The sequence below is a fragment of the Mastomys coucha genome, unplaced genomic scaffold (assembly GCF_008632895.1).
Source record: "Mastomys coucha isolate ucsf_1 unplaced genomic scaffold, UCSF_Mcou_1 pScaffold5, whole genome shotgun sequence".
Lineage (NCBI taxonomy): Eukaryota > Metazoa > Chordata > Mammalia > Rodentia > Muridae > Mastomys > Mastomys coucha.
The window spans coordinates 110,206,645-110,222,668 of NW_022196911.1; the positions used below are offsets into that span (position 1 = coordinate 110,206,645).

Here is a 16,024-nt window from a genome sequence, read left to right on the forward strand (position 1 = left end):
ACACCTGCTCCCCTTACCTTTCTGTGTCCTTGCTGAACTGTCCCTTGCCCACATCGTTGACAGCACAGAGGCGGAACTGGTAGGAACGAGCGGGAACCAGCCCCTTGACCATCACTGAGGTGGCTTCTGGGTCCACGCTGGCCAGGAGTATGGTCCAGGGAGCATCTATTGACACACAGGATGAGGGTAGAGGGGGGCATGCTGTGTGAGGGGAACATGCTCCTTTTTTTAAAAAAAATAATTTTCAATTTTATTTCCTTTTGTGTGTCTGTGCGTACATCTCTGGGTGTGTAGGTGCCGTGTGTCATATGGAGGTCAGAGGACAACTTGAGAGAATCGGTTTTCTCCTTGTGGTTCCTAAAGACTGGACTCAGGCCATCAGGTTTGGGCAGCAGGTGCTTTTACTGGCTGAACCATCTTGCCGGCCAGCGATGTGATGGGTTCTACCCTTTATCCACTTCCTTCTCCTTTGGGTGGGAAGGAGAGTGAATGTCTCCATAACTTGGGCCACTATAGGTTACCATGTCAGCTCCTCTGTGTCCCACTAGCCCATGGGATCCAGCGGGTTGGAGGGAGCTGGGAGGAAGTAGATGGGAAGCAGAGGTTCATGGGAAATGAGCTGCCTCGATGCCCTCTTGAATCAGTGAGTTCTGGAAAAGCCACACCAGGGTATCACCGAGTTGACGTTCACAGTGGGGCGCTCGTAAGAACTACTACTGTCTTTCAGGTGGCTGCTGCCATGCCAGGTCTTACAAAAGCCCCTCCCCTACATAGTTCAAAGCCAACCTTTGGACTTTGATTGTCCCACCTCTGCCTCCCAAATGCTGGGACTCCAGGCTACACTGACACACCAGGCTCCCCTGTGCAAGTCTTGTTGCAAAGTCATAATGGCCTGCCAGCTGTTTTGGTAGTCTGTTGGTGTGCATGGTCCTACGTGAAAGCTCATCGCCCTCTTTACACACAAGGAAGCCACGGCCGCTCAGGGGGAAGATCTGCTTTGCCGAGAGGCCCAAGAAGAGTGTGGTAGGGCTAGCTGACTCCAAGGCGACCTCGCACGCAGCTCACACCCCACTTTGCCCAGGCTGTGTGGGGGACATGGGAAGGTGACAGTGGGGACCTTACTGTTTTCTGACATCTCCAAGATGTAGCGCATCAGAGGACTGTTGCCGTCGAAGGGTTTGGCCCAGGTCAGGTTGATGGCGCGTCTCTCCACAGTGCTGAGCGTTGCCACAGGGTGTTCAGGAGCATGGGGAAGCTGCCTGGAGGAGAGATGTGTGTGGAGGGGCCGCCCCGAGTCCCACGCTCTGCTATCAGGTGACAGCTAAGCTGCACGCTCAGAGAGTCTTATGTTTTTCCATGATGCTCCGTACTAGGGGTGTGTTATAGAATGTGTCCTTCATGCTAAACTGGTCTTCGATTTGCTCTGTAGCAGAGGATGACCTTGACCTTCTGATCTGCTTTCCTCCCCCTTCCAAATTCTATCCTTGGAGTACAGGCTCTTGCTGCCTGCCAGCCATCACCACCCTCGTCTAAGCAGCTGTGATAACCCACAGGGGACCTTCAACAAGACTACCCTATGGAAAGCTACCACTGTAGAAGCCTCCTAAAATATACAAATATACACATATAAAAGGAGTTTAAATAGAGTTAATCTCTAATAGGAGCACAATGCCTCTCCTAGATACCAGCCTACAATTTTATAGGCTAGCCAATAAAAAAGTCCAGCGGCAGCCGGGCGGTGGTGGCACACGCCTTTAATCCCAGCACTTGGGAGGCAGACACAGGTGGATTTCTGAGTTCGAGGCCAGTCTGGTCTACAAAGTGAGCTCCAGAACAGCCAGGGCTACACAGAGAAACCCTGTCTCAAAAAACAAAACAAAACAAAACAAAACAAAAAGTCCAGTGGCGTGTATGGGGTATCTTTTTCAAGTTGTTGGTCAGCGGGATCCCATAGCTTTCTCCCTGGCATTATAGGCTCTTGCTGTTTCTCCCACTTAATGTTCTCCCACAGAACTTGATGGTAAGACCTTACCACTAGAGATACTATACGGATTACTTGGAGTCATCAAGCTGGTACCAACCTGAAGCTGCATTTCTATTAGCCTGCTTTTACAGCTCCAGAAGGTTCAATATATGCTACCGAGGGGGAAAAAAGGAATCAATGTTCTTACCTAGCTGTGACTCCTGCAAACTCCAGTAACAACTAGCCTGGCAAGATACACCTACTCGCTGGTGTAATAGTGGCACAGATGTTATGGGGTGTTATGTTAAGTGACCAGAGCCACTTTCTGCCTGGATTCAAGGTCTGTATCATAAGACGGAACTCAGGCCAGATGCCATTAAATGAGCCTAAAACCATGGTGGTGGTGGTGGTGGTGGGGGAGAATCTAACACTATTGTTGTCCTAAGTAGACACAGAAATTAACTGCCTCCTTAGTCTTTATCCTATACCTATACCTCTGGATTCGGGCATCTTCAGTCCTCACCAGAGAAGCTGCCCCTTGCAGTAAATGGTGACAATTACAGAGACCCATGGCTGGCCAGATGAAGAAACTGTGACGTGCTCAGGTATAAATGGCGCATCGCCATCAGATCATCTTGGCATAAATGGCGCACCGCCATCAGATCATCTTGGAAGTATGATCAAGACCTACATAAGATCAAACCAGCCTAAATGTCAGTCCGGAAGGGGAAAGGCTTGAGCCCCACCTATAGCTGGAAAGATACCAGTTTCCGTTAGGGATTCGATCCCAGCAGAAGCTTGTTCCATTAGACAGTCCCATACCCATGCCCATGCGGCCACCAGGAAGGGGACTCAGCAGGTTTAAGAGCAAAGACCGCGAGGTGGAGAGGAAAAGGTTGTGGAGTACAGGGAGGAGTAGGAGGGGAAGGATGGGGGTAGACTTGATCAAGATGCATGTATGATATTCTCAAACAATAAAACGAATAAAAAAAAAATGATTGCCTGTTGACGTTCCCTCATAGGAAAGGGTGGTCATCAGACCCTCACCTGAGGTCCCCACTAATCCCTCCTGCCCTTCCTTCCCCAGGAAGGCGTGTAATCGTGTTCCAAGATGGAACTCCATTTTTGCAACTAGGAAGAAGTTACCATGCATGTTGGGGTGGGATATTTTGGTGATGCAGCCGCTTTGAGGTTAGCTACACTCCCGAGTAAGCCGGATAAACTCATTGATCCACCGAGCTGGACTTTAGCATGTTGGTGTACTGTCTGGAGTGAGGAGATGTTTATGGCTGCCAATTCTCTCTGGAACTAGAGCCCCATCTAAGGCTTACGAAGACTTCTGCTCCTGACAGAGGTGTCCCTGAGCTGTGGGGCGGGCCTGGAAGGATATTCTGGCAGTGTTTTAGGGTACTTAGGTGGTCCTAGTCATACATGGCTTTCTGTCATGACCCAAAGGAGCTGGTTGGATCCGAATACCTCATCGCTGCCTTTACCCACGCCTCCTTGGCCCTTACCTGACACGCAGGTGGGCGTTGCGAGAGTCATTGCCACCAGCTGAGAGGACCCGGCAGGTATATGTGCCAATGTCCCCTGACCACGTCTGCGAGATGTGTAGGGAGCCATTTCTGTCCAGGCGGATCCGAGGATTAGTCTCCACAGCCAGGGTGGCCCCATCCTTCTCCCACACATACCTATGGAAAGGGAGGAGGTCAGAAAGTTTCCAGTGTGGGCCACACCCAAGCCCCCACCTGGGGGGCATGTGCCAAGGGCAGGTGGGAGGTCGTTACACACACGTTGCCTCTGGGACTGGGCTTGGGGGCAGGGAGCAGGGCGTGGGAGGAAGATGTTCCCTGGGGAGAGCCTGCAGGTCCACCACTCCTGTGGCAGGTGCTGAGTCTGGGAGCGTTCAAGCAGCAGGCCATTACTGGTCATTTACACTTTGGGTTCAGATCTGGGTCAAAACGTTGTTACTTTTGACCAGAAGCCACCAGAAAACAGCCACTGGGAAAGAGCCAGGCAAAGGAATTCCTCTGAAGATGTTAAAAGATTGAAGCTGGGCGAAGGAATCAAACTTTCCGCGCAGACTACATTTTGGAATTAGGTCTATGAGGGGAGTCGTTAGATCAATGCATCACGGTGACAAATTGAGTTTAGTGTCCAAAAAAAAATCACTTTAGCTTCGGCCAGTCGGAACGAAGGGAGTCTTGAGAAATGACACACACGCTGGCGCATGACAGTACGAAATACCTCCTCCGGAGTTGTTAGGGAGAAAACACAGCCATTATCACTGTCACGGGCATATCCCATGTCACGGGCTGCCTCTGTGGAGGTGAGGTGCGCAGTGCCTTCCAGGGAAGGTGGGCTATAGTCCTCAGAAGGACAAGATACCACCTCGGGACAAGAGTGGGTCAACCTCAGGGTCCCCGAGTTTTCTGGAGTTAGAAAGTGGAAGATTGCCATCAAGAGTATGTCTGGGGGCTGATGAGATGGCTCAGCGGGTAAGAGCACTGATTGCTCTTCCAGAGGTCCTGAGTTCAAATCCCAGCAACCACATGGTAGCTCCCAACCACCCGTAATGAGATCTGACGCCCTCTTCTGGAGCGTCTGAAGACAGCTACAGTGTACTTATATATAATAATAAATAAATCTAGATAAACAATTTAAAAAGAAAAAGAAAAACCATAAACAAACAAACAAACAAACAAATAAATCTTAAAAAAAAAAAGAGTATGTCTGGGATATTTTAACCCCGAGTTTGAATAGTAAAACCAACAGAAGTATATAAGCTACTACAAGATAAACAATGGGGGTGGAAAAGAAGGACAACGGAAAGGAAAAATGTTTCTAGTCCTGGGAGAGACTGTGATCACACGGGAACATTAATCCCTACTTCTAGATTCTTCCCTGGTTCCCTGCTGGTGGAACGCAGCAATACTGTGTCCAGCGGCTGGGAGCTCAGGCCAAAGGCTGTGCCTGATGCCAGCAGCTTCTGAGGTGATCTTGGGAATGCAGCAATACTGTGTCCAGTGGCTGGGAGCTCAGGCCAAAGGCTGTGCCTGATACCAGCAGCTTCTGAGGTGATCTTGGGTATGCAGCAATACTGTGTCCAGCGGCTGGGAGCTCAGGCCAAAGGCTGTCCCTGATGCCAGCAGCTTCTGAGGTGATCTTGGGTATGCAGCAATACTGTGTCCAGCGGCTGGGAGCTCAGGCCAAAGGCTGTGCCTGATGCCAGAAGCTTCTGAGGTGATCTTGGGTAGGTTTGTTTAGCCCTCTTTGACTCCGTTTGCCATTTGTAACATGTGGAACCCGTTTACTTCATAAGGCTGTATGGATTGTATGGATTGTAAAGCCAATATAAAATGCTTAGAGGAGTGTCAAATAGGGTAAACGGCCAATAAGAGTTAGCCATTGATGTTTTTATTGAAGAATATTTATATCAATGATTTCTAGTGATCAATCTGTCCTTTCAGCCATCTAGATATCCACCCCTTGTATATGCAGCTTTCCATCTATCTATTCCCATCCATCTACCCACATCCATTTATCCATCAGTCCATTCATCTACATCCATCTATCCATTCATCCATCATCTGTCCATCCATCCATCCACCCATCCATCCATCCATCCATCCATCCATCCATCTGTCCATCCATTTGTTCATCCATCCATTCTCCATCTATCTACCCATTCATCTATCCATCCTCTATCCATCCATTCATAGGAACTTTTATTTACCCACTCATATATCTACCTTTGAGTTTCCATAGATTTATCAATCCATATATCTATCATCTATCCACCCATCATCTATCCATTCACCCATCTAAGACTCTTTATTTGCAAGCCCATCTGTCTATCCGTTCACCCATATTTCTATATATACTGTTTTAAAAACTGTCTTTTCTTAGCAAAGTATCATATACTCTTTTTCATGTGATATTTCCATACCATATACTAAAATGCCATATATTAAAATGAAAACAGACGCAGGGTGTCCTGCCACAGTGCTCTGTCACTTCATTGACTGTCGGTGTTGGAAGTACCCCCTTTTAATCTGCTATTGTAGTTAGTAACGTGATGAATGCCTGCATTGAAGAATGTTTACCTACACTCCGCTTCTTCAAAGACAAATTAGCAGCAGCAAAACTGCCAAGTTAATTTTAAAGGCTTTTAATATAGATTTAGAAATGGACAATACCAGTCACTTTCCATTCATCTCATTACCCAGAAAAGAGTTAGCCTTGCCAGTGTTTGGGGAATGAGCAGGCTTTTCTTAAATGCAGATCTATCTGCAGAGAGTTACTGCGGCTTAAGAAATACCCAACGGCAAACAGACACTCTTTGCTTCAGGACACGATGCTTCGGGGAGCATATGTCCCTGCCTGGGAAGCATTTGTTATGAATTTGAATGTAATTAATAGGTACTTGATTCTAATTAGAAATACAAGGGGTGGAAGAATAGGTTAGCGGAATATAGGGCAAATCCAGAATGTGGTATACTCCACGGTAGGGTCAGGGGATGATGGCCCATTACATGTTTGCAGACCTAAACTGTTTAAAATTCAAGATTTGTTATCTTTATTTTGTGTGTATGGGTGTGTGCTTGCATGCATGTATATGTATACCACGTGTGTGTCTTGTATATGGCGAGGATAGAAGAGGGCACCGAGTCCTCTGGGACTGGAGTTACAGTTATGGGCTGCCATATGGGTGCTGGGTCCTCTGGAAGAGCAGCCGCTGCTGAGTGGTGTCCCCGGTCTCTCTATAAAGTCTTGTTGTAACACGGACATGCCTGTTTGTGGACATATGATCTAAAGATACAGTTGAGCAGCAATGACAAAGATCATGTGGCTCTCAAAGCCTAATCCATCTCCTCCTCGTTCTTTATAGAAATGGTTTACTGACCATTGCGTAACTCTGCGTTACGAAATCAGATTTCTACAGTGACTCAATGACACAAAACCAGAGCTGGTGAGATGGCTCAGTGGGTAAAAGGTGCTTGCTGGCCAACAGATGTCTCAAGGACCCATACGTGGTGGAAAGAGAGGACCGATTCCTCCAGGTTTTCCTCTGACTTCCATGTGTACGTAAGCCCACACGATAAAAGAAAAAGAACTTAGAAATTCCCTCCTGGTATTAGCATCATCACCATCACCACCACCACCACCACTACCACCATCATCAACTGATGAGCATAAAAATAAAGAGAAGGTCCCCTCAACAATGATTCTGGAGCCACTGGACATCATTGCTACAAGCATAGCTGTAGTTAAAAGCCTCATATCTGTTACAAAACTTAATTTTAAATGCACAATGCAGAATCCTCTAGCTACTAGGAGGCAGTGGGAAATCTAGAAGGCCTGGCCTTCATTGCTGACTCCAGATACCATATCGAAGGCCTGATCCCTGGGGGGAGATGTTGATAAGATGGACTTTGTCAAAATCAAAATTTTCTACTCTTCCACAGACATTACCAAGAGAATAAAAAGAGAAGCCACGGGCCGGGAGAAGATGTTTGCATGACAAATATCTGATAAGGCGCTGTTATCCAAAATATACAGAGACTTCTTAAAACTCAACCCTAAGAAAACAAACAGCCTGATTAAAAACTGGGCTCAAGTCCTTGACAGATACCTCCCCGATGAAGACACACACAGAGGGAAACAGCAATCACCTCCTAGGCCACCGAGAAATATGGATCAGAGCAGCCGATAGGCTGGAAAGATTCTATTCTAGAGCATATTCTGCTACTGCAGAGGGCTGGAGCTCCGCACCTAGCACCAAGCAAGGCAGGAGGCTCACAATTACCTGCAACTCCAGCTCCCAAAGCATCTGACGCCCTCTGGCGGACTCCATGGGTACTGCACTCACAGGCATATAACCTCTGCTCTTACCTCATGTACACATAATTAAAAAACAAAAATACCCACCCCCCCTCCGACTTCAGAACAGCAGCAAGAACCACACCACAGCCAGTAGAATGGCCAACATCACCCAGTGCCTGCCCTGGGAATACCCCCTCCTCCAAGATGTGTGCCACGCCTCTGAAAGACACTCGGGGATTTGCTTCCCACCCCTTCTCCTTTTCTAGACACGGTCTCAGTATGTAGCTCTGGATGGCCTAGAACTTGCTATGTAGACCAGGCTGTCCCCAGACTCACAGAGATCTGTCTGCCCCTGCCTCTTGAGTTCTGGAATGGATTAAAGGTATGTGCCATCACCCGGCTTGAGTGGTTTCTTTCAAAAGTAAACAAAATATACATGTAGCCAGACTTGGTGGCTCATGTCTGTAATGTTATCACTTGAGAAGCTGGGGCAGGAGAATGACTACAAGTTTCAGCTCATCTTGGGCTACAGAACAAGAGCCTATCTCAAAAAGCCACACACACACACACACACACACACACACCTCTAACCATATCATGCTCTTAGCATTATTTTCTATCAAAGTTGAAACAAATAAAAATAAATAACCTTCAAGTTTCTTCATCTCATTAGGGTAGAAAAATTTTAGAACCATTGTTATGTAATGACTCATCTGACCAGGGTCTTTTGGGGACCCTTTTGGCTTTAGATAACATCAGCCAATCCTTAGCAGTTCAGGGATGTGTAAAAAAATTTGATTACCAGGATGCTCATAATGAGATTTCTCCATATTAGCAAAAATTTAGAAACAATAATAAAAAGAATGCAGTCACTGTGAACTGGTAAACTCTTTCCCTCAGACAGCGGACTCCAAGCCATCCAGTAATTGAGTTGATGCAAACATATTTATTGACATGGCACAAGGGGCACAGTAGGTCCGCAAGGGAAAAGGATTAGTGAATAGAGTGTGTCTGACTTCTTTAATGGAACTCAAATATCATTACCGATGGTGTCTAATTAAGGGGAACAGTTAACTCTACATGTGTTTTTCTGCTTTCCCTTTTTTCCCTGATCTGAATTTTCCTCCTGCAATGTAATAAATTCATTACATGGTAAAAGTATAAAAAAGTATTTATTAATATTAATAAAATCACAAAGTGGATTGTTCATGTTCTGTTCAGATTTGGACCCAGATTCTTTGAGAATGGCGGGCAGCCCGCAGCTGTCTGGGCTTTGCCCCGGGGCCCGACTTTGTCTTGACAACACATCACTTGGGATTTGAGTGGCCAATGCTTGAATGTGAGCGGTTGGTTTCACCCTTTCTACTCTGCTCAGGGGACCCCGTTGAGCTTTGTAGCTAGAATACCCTGTTTCTGGAAGAATAGCAGAACCACTGGACAGCTTTAAAGATACTGAGATTTGTGTCCCCTGCCCGTATGTCATCTCAAGGTTGCAGAGGGCAGCAGGGGCTACCACTGCCCAAGGAGCACAGGCTGGGAACAGAGACAAAGGGCTGGCCTTGGGCAAAGCTATGAGCTCCAGGTTCAGTGAGAGATTCTTGGAGACTGATAGAGAAGAGATACTTGATGTCTGCCTCTTGTCTGCACACGCACACACACACACACCCACCCACTCACATGCACACACACACACATGCACACACACATGCACATACACACATGCACACACACACATGCACACACACATGCACATGCACACGCACACACACATACACGCGCGCACACACACACGCACACACACGCATGCACACACATGCACACACACATGCACACACACACCCACCCACCCACACGCACACACACATGCACACACACATGCGCATGCACACACACATGCACACGCACACATGCACACACATGCATATACACATATGTACACACACATGCACACACATACACACATGCACACACACACGCATACACATGCACGCACACACACAGATACATATGCACACATGTACACACATACCCACATACACACATGCATGCACATGCACAGATGTGCACATACAGACATACATATGCACACATGCACACACACACAAGCAACAGAAACAGTTGCTGAGGTGACGTAGCGGCTCTTTGGGTGTTTTTTCAACTAGGGGAACATAGTTGAAAACTATAGAAAGGACACTATTATGTCATCCCAGACTGTGACTCGGTGGCATGGATATGGCTTCTCTCTGAGGACACTTTCACCATTGCTTTATTAATTTTTTCTTTTAGAGAAAAATCTGATAAAGCCAGGATCCTGAAGTCAGTCTGCCAGCATTCTGACTACCTATGTATGATTTCAGGGCTCATGTTTGTCCCTGCTGGCATGTCATAATGCCCCCAAGGTCAATGTTGAACACTTCATGAAGCATTTCTCAGCCTGGGCAGGACTGGAGTCCTGCAATCCTGGTTCCTCAGAACTCTATTATACTGACTGGCAGACCGTCCTCTGTTCAGTGACCACCAGGTGGCGCCCCAGGACACCATTGTGAGGCGTAGGGAGGCCATGTCTGCTGGAGGCAGGACTGCCTGCCCCTCCTGGCCTCCTGGCCTCCCTGGCAATTGAGCGACAGTGTTACTACTCGTTAGCTAGACAGCAACATGCTGGAATCTTCTAAAGAAGCAGTTATGCTGACTCCCAGCCTCTGGAGCTCTCAGGAGAGTACAACGGGACACAACACACCCCTTCCTGGTTGTAGCTCCCAGATCTTCTTTTGGTTTAGGAGCATCCTGGGTGTCCTTGTTCGAGCTTGGGTCCACAGACGCCCAGCCGAGGTGCTGGCTTTAGACCCACACCGAGCTCTCGAGGGCCCAAACATCTCGAGGGTCAAGGTCCTGGTTTTCCCACAGGGGCAGGGGACAACTTCCATTTAAGCATTTCCCCTTACAAGCTCTCTGCCGGGCTCATCCCCTGAGTTTGGCTCCTGTCTTGTCCCTAGGATCGCCTCTGTGCCTTCTTGCCCAGACAGCTCCACTATGAATCTTAAAATAAGACATGGGGACCTTACAAATAGGTGCTTAAACCAATTCATTCACATGAGGTTAGTTAGGGGGTTTAAGAAGTGGGGAGCACAGAACAGGACCCTTCCACCTCCTCCTAAACACCTTTTCCCTCCCCTCCCTGCCTCCCTCCTCTCCTGTGGCTCCTTTTCTTCCTATGTAGTATATGTGCACAATATGTGCATGGTACATACGCATACCTGTGTGTTAAGTGTGTGGAGGCCAGAGGAGGATGTCGGGTGTCCTGCCTGTAATTTCCTTCCGTATTCTTAGACAGTGTCTCTCACTAATCCTCAGTAGGCTGGGGCAAGCCCCAGCAGTCCTGTCTCTGCCTTCCACAGTGCTAGGGTTTTAGAGGTACATATGGAGCTGTGCCCTGCTTTGAGGTATGGGGATTTGAACTCTGGTCCTTATGGTTACACACAAGTGTTCTTAGCTCTGAGTCCTCCCCCAAGTCCTCCTCCTTGCTCTATTTCTCTGCCTTCCATTTCCTGCCTCAGGACTCTTCGTCAACACGGCTCACACAGCATAGTTTGTAGACACCAGGCCTCTTTCCCATCTCAGCCCTGTATCCAGCTCTGGAAACAGCTCCCAAGGTGAGGCATGGCCTTACAAGTGGCATCAACTCCCCGATGCTGCTATCCTGCCTTATAAGCGTCCCCTCCCCCTTTGCGTGGAGTACCTGACAGTCACTCTGGGATCGTGGGTCACTCCACACACCATAGAGGCCTGGGTGCCCTTGATGACACTCTGGTCCTGGGGTGGCTTGGTGATGCGTGTCCGGGCTGTAAAAGAAGGTAGGGATATGGTTGTCAGGGATATGTTTAGTGATCAGGAATGTTGGGCTGGCACCGTAGTAGGGCCTGGCAGGGGAAGGACACACTAGAGCTATACATCTGGATGCTGGGAGAGATTGAGCGATGACCTCATATGTTGACAGGTGTGTGTCACATAAAAGTCCCAGAAAAGTGGGAAGGACCAAGTGTCCCAGGGACCCTGTGAGTCTCGGAAGCCACAAATACGGTGAGGACTCAGTGCCATAGAGGGAATGGAAACTACAGGCTGAGAGTGACCAGAGCCACCAGGCCAGCTTGTTGGTGACAGACAAGGTCTAGCCACTCACTTCAGACCCTAGGCCTCAGGAAAGGTGTGGCCTTAAACCTGCATGTCTGAGGTGCACATCTCAAGTGGAAGAGGTTTGAGAGATCTGCTGGCTTCTCTTCAGAATGATAATGGCGGGCGGCATACTGCACGGACAAGCTCATCTCGATGGGCTTCACCACCATGCCACTAATGTCTTGGCTGCTTTCTCAGCAGCACCAGGGTAGGGGAGGGACCATGATGGACACTGTCTGGCCCGCAGAGCCAAAAATATTTACTCTCTGGCCCTGTGTTGATTTCTGCCCTAAAATACACAAGACAGCTTTTTTATAGTTCTCTGGACTCAGCCAAGTGTGGCATGACCTCTCCATCCGGTGGCCTTGCTGGCAGGGCCACCACCTCCTGGTTCCTGGTTTCTGAGTTCATTTGTCATCATCCCTATGACAGGAAAAGCCTTGGCTGTGTTAGCAACACAGTATGGAAGTACAGATGCTGGCGACCCACCCCTATGGATGGTCACTCACCCCATACGACCAGGTCTGCGGACGCCTCATCTACTCCCCGAGAGTTGGTGGCCAAACAGGTGTAGGTGCCAGCATCCGAGATGTGGGTTGGGCTAATGAGCAGGCTGCCAGATTCCAGCAGTGTGAAGCGAGGCAGCTGGACAGAGCCGCTGGCTAAGATGCGCTCCCCTGAGGGATGACAGAGTTTTATGGGGTATCAGATGAAGCCTGGATACTGTCCCTAAATGTTCCAGTGTTGGAAGGTCTCAGGCACCCACCCATCTCTGGACATGTTAAAATGAGTTAAGTGTTAAATGACAGGCTGAGCTGGGACTTGGTGACAGGCACAGGCTCACAGCCTGCCACGCCTCCACCCACTGCCATGTCTGCCCTTCACCAGATGAGGCCACACTGTCTGCTGTGGCTGCTTGCAACCAGTCAGCCATGGCCTGGAGGCAGCTGCACTTGGGCTGGGGAGAGGAGAGGGGACACAGGTTGACAAGATGAGGATGGATATCTCTGCACAGGACGGGATGCTTCTAGAAAGAGTCACGAGAGAGTCACCTTCAGGGGGGCCGAAGAGGGGAGGGATGGATGAAGGGTGCAGCCGGGCAGTGCAGGGGAGGCATGACCCAGAGATAGAGATACATAGGATAGATGGATAGACAGACAGGCAGATGGATAAAGATACTGCCAGATATCTTTATATATATATATAGGACAGATAGACCTCTTGCAGTGGGACATAGGAGGTCTTGGGTCTGGCCTGGGAGAGACAGAGACATAGAAAAGCAGAGCAATGTGGATGGCGAGAGATGGGAGGTACAGTATCTAGCCTTTACAACTGAACGTGGGGAGCTCAATCCTGCTCGTTCAGGAACTTAGAGTGGAAGACTTTCCTAGACTCTCACGTGACTATGTCCACTGAAGGGCCAGGCCGCCTACCTTTCTGCCACGTGATAGCAGGCCGTGGCGCCCCTGAGGTCTCACAGGCCAGTACCACGGACATCCCGTCGATCACTGTGCTGTCCAGGGGGCCTCTGGTGATGTTAGGGGCGATGCCTGTGGAGGGAGACAGCGGGATCGATTAGCAGTGCCTAGTGGGATCTATTAGCAGTGCCTAGGAAGATCCATCCCCAGCTAGGGGCTGAGGTCTCGAAGCCCACAAAAAAGACAGATCCTTCCCTCCGCCAGCTGGCCCTGGTGTTACAGGAGCTCCTGCAGGGAGGCCTAGGAGAGGTCCCCAGATCCCTACCTGACCAGAGAGTTCTGCCCTCTGGAACCTCAAACATCCACTAAGGGGAAACTGAGGACGCAGAGGGAAGCTCACACCCTCAGTGACAAAGTCAGTGGGACCTGGCCTTCACTGGACACATACTAGTTTGTGTAAGAAGGAGCTGCCTTTGTGCTGAGTCTCTGGAACCCTGGGGGACTCCTCTACCCAAGGTCAGCAGACCATCAACTAGAACTGGCTTTTCTCCGTGGGCATCAAGAACTGGCTTTTCTCCGTGGGCATCAGTGGCTCCAGGACCCACAGAGAAGACCACGAGTGAGCAGGTTTGACAAGATGCTGTGCTGAGGGGATGTGATGAGCTGGTGCCACCTGGGACAGCCCCCCAGAATCCCACCCTGGTGCAGGTCCACTCTACCATGCTCCTCAGCAGTGAGTGTGGAGGGATGCTCAGAGGGAGCACAGGGGAGGACACTTACTGGTGACGGCCAGGTAGGTGGAGGTCTGGGCCTCGCCTGCTGCGTTGTGGGCAAAACACTGGAGCATGCCGGTGTCGTCGGGCAGCAGGCCGCTGATCTGCAGGCCGCCATCGCTGCGCTGCTTGAAGCGTGTCAGCTTTCCCACCTCCACCAACGCAGCGTCCTTGTACCAGGTGATGGAGGGAGGCGGCACCCCTGCGGAAGGCCAGGGCCACAGTCAGCCACTTTGCCCCATCTCAGGCCAGGGTCTGCATGAGGTCTTAGGGTGCCTTGCTTTCTAGAAGGTTCTCATAGGCATTGTTTTTATGGAGTATGTTCTTTTAAAAGTCTCAAAAAATTTGGGATAGAGATTTTTTTCAGAAAATGGAAATCCCCTAGACTCAGTTTCCTGAAGAAATGCTTCACCGGGCATTTAGAGGGAAGGTTCGTTATTATCACTGTTTCCATTTTTATTTATTATTATGGGGGAGGGCATGTGTGTGGAGCTAGCTCTCTCCTTTCATCTTTATGTAGGTTCCAGGGATTGAACCCAGACTGTCAGGGGTTTTGGCAGGCATCTTTACCCAAAAAGACATCTCATCTGTCCCTATGACTATTGAGTTACTTCAAACAGAGGCAGGAGGACCTCTGAGGTTGAGGCCAGCCTGGTCTATGGAGAGAGAGCTTTAGGGCAGCCAGGGCTACACAGGGGAAACCCTGTCTCAAAAAACCAAACAACAAACAAACAGACCAAAAAAAAAAAAAAAAGAAAAACTTTCATTTTAAATTGTGTGTGTATGCACACGTGTGTGCACGTGTGTACACATGTGTGTGCATGTGTGTGTGTGAGTGCCTGAGGCATCCATTCCATTCAGAGCTGGAGCCACAGGTGATGGCTTGTGACTTTCCTGATGTGAGTGTTTGAAGACGAACTCAGGTCCTCTGCAAGCGTAGTGTGAGCCCCAACCTCTGAGAACTTTCTCCAGCCTCTATTATGATTATTATTTTAAAGTGTATTTATTTTATGTGTGTGCAGATTCTTCTTATATAGATGTATGTGATCACATGTGTAGCTGGTGTTCACAGAGTTCAAAAGAGGACATCTGGAATTATGGGTGCTTGTGATCCATGTATATGGGTGGTGGAAGTCAAACCTGGGTCCTCTGCAAGAGCAATAATTGCTCTTAACTACTGAGCCATATCTCCAGGCCCTACTGTTTATTTTGAGACAGGGACTCATGTATCCCAGGCTGGCCTTGAACTCTCTATGTAGCCGAGGATAGCCTTGACTTTTTTTTTTTTAATCCAGTATCTCCCAAATACTCTATTACAAAGCGTGTGTGCTGCCATGCCTGGTTTATGCGGTGCTGGGGACTGAACCCAGGGCTTTATGCATACCATTCAAATACTATCACTGAGCTAGCTCTCCATCCGTGGCTGCTTCAATGCCTACTTCCTCTTCTGCTTTCTTCTTCTCTCTCTTCTTCATTCTCCTCCTCCTCTTCCTCCTGTTCCCTTATTACTATTATGTACTTAAATATACTATTTAAATATACAATTATATATTTTAAGACAAGGCCCTGCTCTGTAGCCCAGGCTGGTCTTGAACTGATGTCAACTCTCTTCAGTCTCCTGAGCAGGGATGACAAGTGTGTGTCTTTAGTTTTTTACTGTAATGCTTGGCTCAGCCTTCTATGTCCTGTTCTAACCTCCAAGAGCAGTGCCCAACCCCCTGACCATGGAGCCCAGGTAGAGAAGCAGGCAGAGAGGCCTCTGTTCCTCGGGAGATCCGCATCCCATCTCAGGGAGATCCCCCCGGCATCCCATCTCAGGGAGATCCCCCCGGCATCCCATCTCAGGGAGATCCCCCCCACCTCCCATCTCAGGG

The 16,024-nt window shown here is 48.9% G+C and overlaps 1 protein-coding gene across 1 annotated transcript in view; it reads right to left on the bottom strand.

Moving 5' to 3' along the window:
* The window catches only part of Sdk2 (sidekick cell adhesion molecule 2), a 292,689-nt gene that overhangs the window by 83,042 nt on the left and 193,623 nt on the right, over window positions 1-16,024 (bottom strand). The window contains exons 9-15 of the mRNA XM_031354086.1: window positions 14,158-14,352; window positions 13,393-13,509; window positions 12,469-12,636; window positions 11,526-11,628; window positions 3,478-3,654; window positions 1,123-1,259; window positions 18-165 (exon numbers count right to left, since the gene is read on the bottom strand). Of these exons, the coding sequence (XP_031209946.1) occupies window positions 18-165; window positions 1,123-1,259; window positions 3,478-3,654; window positions 11,526-11,628; window positions 12,469-12,636; window positions 13,393-13,509; window positions 14,158-14,352 (1,045 nt within the window). The remainder of the gene's footprint in view (window positions 1-17; window positions 166-1,122; window positions 1,260-3,477; window positions 3,655-11,525; window positions 11,629-12,468; window positions 12,637-13,392; window positions 13,510-14,157; window positions 14,353-16,024) is intronic.